Source organism: Microtus ochrogaster, unplaced genomic scaffold (assembly GCF_000317375.1).
Source record: "Microtus ochrogaster isolate Prairie Vole_2 unplaced genomic scaffold, MicOch1.0 UNK56, whole genome shotgun sequence".
NCBI lineage: Eukaryota > Metazoa > Chordata > Mammalia > Rodentia > Cricetidae > Microtus > Microtus ochrogaster.
The window spans coordinates 865867-872247 of record NW_004949154.1 but is presented as its reverse complement, the minus strand read 5'-3'; the positions used below and the strand labels follow the sequence as shown (position 1 = coordinate 872247).

Sequence of the window (6381 nt, the reverse complement as noted above, 5' to 3'; positions counted from 1 at the left end):
AGGGTTTTTATGGGATTCCTGAGCATGCAAACACGCAAGTCTCTGATTCTTGTGTTTTCTCTTGGCTCTTTTCTTTTGTTGGTTTGTATTGTCCAACTTTGATGATAGTTTTTGTTATTTTATTTTAAAAATGAATGAAGGAATGAATGAAAAACCTAGCCACAGGGTAAAGGGTAATAACTGAATTTTCATTTATGTCTGCTGGAAAAGGTAAAGTCATTTCTTCAGTGGAGTGACACTGGGTGTATCAACCACTTCCAGGGCAGGCCACATGTCCAGCAGTAGTTAACGAACATATAATGAACTCCATAGTGTTTTGTGTGTGCTTTTATTCAGTTACAGTTTGTTATTTTTATCTGTTTGGGTGTTATTTTGTTTTCTTGGTTGGGAGGGTTGATGCTGTATTTGTTTTTTGATTGTTTTCTGAGAAAGAACTTAAAGTTGGGTGGGTGGGTAGGGAGAGGATCTGGAAGGGCTTGGGGGAGGGGAAGAATATGATTAAAATATATTTAAATTTAAAAGCTGTTTTAAAGAAAAAAAGTGGAAGAAATAGTCTTTCTCATAGGCGATTACACCAATTAAGCTATCCTGTACAGGATGATAAGCTCTGGAAAGGACAGATAAAATTATACAGATTGAGCAGGTTTTAATTAGGAATATATATGTATATGTATGTACATGTATGCATATAACAACACTTTGTGAAAAAAGAAGCCATAAATTTGAGATGGAGCAAGGAGGGGTATATGGGATGACTTGGAGGTGGAAAAGGGAGAAAGGATGTAATTATATTAATCTCAAAAATAAAGTAAACTGGAAAGATGGCTCAGAGATTAAGAGCACTGACTGCTTTTCCAGAAATCCTGAGTTCAATTCTGGGCAACCACACTGAGGCTCACAACCATCTATAACAAGATCTGGTGCCCTCTTCTGCCATGCATGCAGAATCCTGTATACATAATAAATAAATAAATGTTTAAAAAATTGAAGTAATAAAGAGAATCTTTCCACTTCAAATGATTTAATCCCTCACAGCCTTTTGGTTTTTAATCCCAGATGTAGTCAGGTTGACAACCGAGAATAGCCATCATGGTGGGCAGTGGTGGTGCACACCTTTACCCCAGCATTATAGAGGCAGAGGCAAGTGGATCTCTGAGTTTGAGGCCAGGCTGATCTAAAGAATGAGTTCCAGGGGCAGCCAGGGCTACAAGGAGAAACCCTGCCTCAAAAGAATAGTCTCCACGATGTGTTAGTTTAGCAAGGTCACTGATCAGTGAATAGGGGAATAAGTCTGCCATGGGCCCGAAGAGTCTCTGCACTTCCAGCCAACAGAGCATGGCCCTGAAAGGTCTTGATATTGAGTACACAGACAATTAATTCGGCCAACTTAACTACAGTAACTATAGTAAAATTTTGTTCCTCTGTAGAAGTCAGAGTTCAGCTTTATTTGTGGCTTACTAAAGAAAAGTACTGAAAGTGAGGAGCGTTTGCCCAGCATGCCCAGACCTTGGATTAGAGCAGCAGAAATTCAATGACTTGAATGAATGAATCAATAATATTTACCAAGAATGCTGAGCCTTTGGCTCTGGTTGCGTCAGCCCTGGCAAATCTGTTGTGCCATTATCTGGGCCTACTGTTATCATTCTCACTGACTTGAGGGCAGGATACCAGGTGATATGAAGGCTAGGACTATATAAGCTCTTTTGACAGTGGGCCAACGTTTCACCGTAGCATGAAAGAGCTGTATGTGTACATCTAAATGTGTGCACAGGGTAATTTAAGACCCTTTACTTACAAACTGAAAAGCAACTGGCCCACCTTCCTTCATCAAAGGCCCAGAGCAGGAGTGCAGAAAGGCAGTGCAGATGGGGTACAGAACCAGAGTTCCGTTCCATTGCCTCAGCTTGCTCTGGCCCTTGCTAGAGGGTCCCTAAAAGTTCCAGCTAAGATCAGTCAGAGCATTGTGGCACCCCAGTATTGGGCGGGAAGCAAAGGCACGACAGGCCTGTCTGGCTTACATAGGGAGATTGTCTAACCAAACTAAACCAAACCAAACCAGAACAAAACAATGTACCAGTGGAAGGCAAAAACAGAGGTGAAGTCAGGAGAGCAGAGGAGGAGGTGAGGAGCAGTGGAGGGAGGCTTTCTCTCCCCAGGTTAGGAATTCCTTTCCCTTGAGGTTCCATTGGGAAGTAACAATTACTGTCTTTACCCACACTCCTACTAGCCAGGGGTGTAACACTTTCATGACAAGTTACTCTCCAGTCATTTGTTGCCATATCTTATGGCCGGCAGAGTCAACCTGAGTTCTTTCAGAAACCTTACTCCTTCACTTCCCTGACGGCAGCAACATGCTCTTGCTGCTTCAAGGTGCAACCAAAGCTCACAGCTTGTTGGAAACGCTTCCCACCCGGGAATCTGCTGTCTCCCCTCAACATCCTTGCACTTTTTAGGTCGCAGGAGAATCACCACTGTTTTTATTTGTACTTCTAGAAGAGAACTCCCTACTTCGGACGGTTTTGGTGTCTCCAGCAGTATCTTGTTACACCCAGGCAAGCCTAGCGCATTGTCAGTGGCTTGCCGCATTTGTTTTCCACAAGGCAGTGTGGGAAGGAAGAATGGTGGGCCCAAGGCCGATCCTCCAACCACACTGCTACACAGGGCCACTCAGCCCAACACCAGGGCGCTGGAGATAGAGGGTGCGAGAGCAGCTCGGGTCTCCTGGACTCTCAAGCTTCGTACAAACCCATTGGCCTCCTACAGACCAGAACAGGCGGTTGACCGCGAGCGCTTCTCCGCGCGCGCACCCGGTGGAGTGATCATAGAGTGCCACGGACAGGCAGAGCGGCCAGGAGCTGCCCGCTTCCGGTACCGCCACATTGCTCCAAGAGCTGCCGCGTACGCAGTTTCCATGGGGACTGAACATGGCGCCGCGAGGTGAGACTCCGGAGGTGTGTGTCTCTGCCATTGGTACCTGCCAGTCCCTCCACCTCTCTGCTCTCCAGAGCTCGACCTTAGTCCCCCATTCTTAAAAGTTGAGGGTCTCACTCTTCCTTTGTCCCAGTCAGGCTTGCGTTGCTCCGACCACCCCGAGTGCCCGCATGTGTAGAACTCGGATACCCTTAAGAATCCCGGGCTGGTCCTTTTCTGGGATGACTCAGTTACGAATCCTCTAGCCTTGCACAGACCCGCTGCTGGCCTCTGCGCCCCAGTTTCCCCTTCAGCAGTGACAGGGTTGGATCTTTGAGGTGCCTCTCAGTTGTGATGATAGCTGAATTGCCAGAAAAGTCGCCTGCAAAGAATTCCTGGGAAAGGAGGTCGAAGACCAGCCCCTTCACATCCACACTCCCACTTCATAAGCAATCAGAAGTTTCTCCCTCCTTCACCACGATCTTGTGTTTTCTTCGGATTACAGAACCATACAGGGAGTAGAGCTCCAGCCCATCTTTGTGTGTGTGTGTGTTTTTTTTTTTCAGATAAAAGGTTGTCCTCAACCCCTCTGGAAGTCCTGTTCTTTCTGAATGGGTGGTACTATGCCACCTATTTCCTGCTGGAGCTCCTCATTTTCCTGTATAAAGGTAAGGCTGGGCTTGACTGCCTTTGCCCCAACAGCTCTTTCCCTCTTTAGCCCAGTGCCAACTCCCACCAAGAACTGTTCATTCTTTTCTGGCCCCTACAGCATATCTCTTCACTGCAAGGCAGAAGTCTCTTCAGCTGATGTCTTTAGAACGATTCAGTAGGAAATCTCTCGCAGCAAGAGTATCTTGAGTTTGGGAAATGTGGGCTTCTCCATCCTGACTCTTCCCCATCTGTCTCTGCTGAAATATTCAGATCTCTGTACCATTATAATTCATTCATTCGACAGAGAGGAACCCCCACAGACTTAGTAAGAAAGCCTGCAGCTATAATGGTCCACACTTCTCTAATTGGTTCGTGGGAAGCTAAGACTAGTGTCCTTGTTCCTGGGTGTGCGGCAGTCCTTGTGGGGATGGTTAGGTGGTGTTGCAGACTCTGGCTTTTCCACTGGCAGGTCTCTTGCTGCCGTACCCAACAGCCAATCTAGTCTTGGATGTGGTGATGCTGCTCCTTTATCTTGGCATTGAAGTAATACGACTGTTTTTTGGTAAGTGTTGTTCAGAAAATAGTTCTATTCCTTATGAGACATGCTAGAGACTGTAACCTGGTTAACAAGATAAAGAACATAACCTAGGCTCACTATCAGATGCTGGATCTAGTAGTATATCCCATTACTTTCCTATCAGAGGCTGGATCTGGTAGGATATCCCATTACTTCTCTGAAGCTTCAAGCTGCTGCTTCATATCATATTTTAGGTCAAGATTCACCTGTGTGTTTCTGAGCGGGACTAGAGGCCAGCAGTAGCATTTGATCTTAGATATTCCTTTCCAGTTGCCTGACTGCTACAAGAGTTCCTACTTCTTTGCTTTGTTTGGGAGAGTAAGGCATTAGAGTGGAGCGCTAAGATTCCCTCCACTTCTCTAAACAAGGATTTCTCTAGAAGTTTTTAAACCCCAGAAACACAGAGAAAAACCCTTATTACTTAGAATGTATCGTCTCTGAAAACAGTGATAAAATACAACCCAAGAGGAGGAAATGGTAAAGACCAAATGTGTGTCTGGTGCTGACAGAGGTCAGAAGAAGGTGTCAGGCTAGAGAGATGGCTCAGTGGTTAAGAGGCCTTACTGCTTTTGGAAGAGGATCCCAGTTTGGTTCCCAGCATCAGGCAACTCACAGCTGTCTGTAACTCCAACTCCAATGTTGTCTTCTGACCTTTGTGAACACATATAAACACACAAGTAGGAATGAAAAGGAAAAAAATAGAAGAGGGCATTAGATCCTTTGGAACTGGAGTTACAGATTATTGAGCTGCCATGTGGGTGCTGGGAACTGAAGCTAAGTCCTCAGAAAGATCAGCAATGGCCCTTAACACTGAGCCATCCATTTCTCTAGCCCTAAGTAACAGATATTTTTAAGGCATTTCTAAAATTGTTTTCCATTTTAGTTGGAAAGTTTTTAGTGTATTTATATACACACACATATGTACATTGTATACTCATATTTTACATATACAATTTTTATGTTGCTTTATATATATATATACATACATGTAGATTCAAATGCATATATGTTATACACACACACACACACACACTATGGTCTTGATTTTTTTTGGAGCAAGGAGACCAGGATGATCTTAAACTATCGATTGTGACACCTTAGCCCTTGCTGTCATGAACTCTCGGTATAGACCAGGCTGGCCTCAAATTCGAGATCCACCTGTCTTTGCCTCCCAAATTTTTTCTTGATGCAGAATCCCATTGTTCCCTGCGTAGTTAGAATGGAAGCAGGGCCTCTGGAATAAGTGACTTCAATCATGTAGCACCCTGAAGCTTCAAAGTTTTAGTTCAGTGGGCTTCACTTTTAAATATGACACCTCCCATTCAGGGTAATTTTTCTCTACTCTGCCCATCTGTCACATCCAGATACTTTCTGAGTTGAGGAAATACAAGCTGATGCCAGGAAAAGCAGTCACCACTTGGAGATGATTCTGGGGGCTGTGTTTTATAGGTTCAAAGGGAAACCTCTGCCAGCGAAAGATGCCCCTTGGCATTAGTGTGGCCTTGACCTTCCCATCTGCCATGATGGCTTCGTATTACCTGCTGCTGCAGACCTATGTGCTCCGCCTAGAAGCTATCATGAACAGCATCTTGCTCTTCTTTTGTGGCTCAGAGCTACTGCTTGAGATACTCACGTTGGCCACCTTTTCCAGGTATTACTGCTGAGGGCTGGGTTCTCCACCCAGGGATGGATGCATTGCTCTTTGAAGGCATGAAAGGTGTAGGAAACTGGATTTGAAGAGGTGTTTATGGGGATGCTTTTTTTTTACTTCCAGTAGGTAGGAAGGTTGCATGTGTATCTGCATATGTATGTTCACCTGTGTGCATATACAAATATTCAGGTAGGTGTGTGTGTGTGTGTGTGTGTGTGTGTGTATGTATGTGTATGTGCACACTTGCATACCAGAGGTTTATACCAGATGTCTTCATCAATCACTTTCCACCTTATATTGGAGTCTTTCACTTGAACCCAAAGCTCTCTGATTTGGCTAGTCCAGCTAGCCAAACTAGCTAGCTTACCCAAGGAATCCCATCTCTCCTTCCATGGGTACTGGTCTTCATGTTTGGGTGGCAAGTACTTTTACTACTGAGCCATCTTTCCACTCCCAAAAGCTTCTTTTTAAGGAAGATAGTCTTCTGTTTTTTGGAATTAAGAGGCTTCAAATAGGCTGGACGGTGATAATGCATGCCTTTAATCCCAGCATTCAGGAGGCAGAGGCAGGTGAATCTCTGTGAGTTTGAGGC

At 44.9% G+C, this 6381-nt stretch overlaps 1 protein-coding gene across 4 annotated transcripts in view; it reads left to right on the top strand.

Annotated features, from left to right (window-relative positions):
• Window positions 1-2707: 2707 nt before the first annotated feature.
• Window positions 2708-6381, top strand: part of Tmem216 (transmembrane protein 216) — a 4717-nt gene continuing 1043 nt past the window's right edge. The window contains exons 1-5 of one of the 4 annotated variants that reach the window (XM_013354638.2): window positions 2708-2937; window positions 3477-3578; window positions 3680-3886; window positions 4031-4123; window positions 5588-5789. In XM_013354638.2, the coding sequence (XP_013210092.1) occupies window positions 4078-4123; window positions 5588-5789 (248 nt within the window). In that variant the 5' untranslated portion in view covers window positions 2708-2937; window positions 3477-3578; window positions 3680-3886; window positions 4031-4077. Of the gene's footprint in view, window positions 2952-3476; window positions 3579-3679; window positions 3887-4030; window positions 4124-5587; window positions 5790-6381 lie in introns of all 4 variants that reach the window. The other 3 variants (XM_013354637.2, XM_005369638.3, XM_005369639.2) reach the window with 3 other exon arrangements.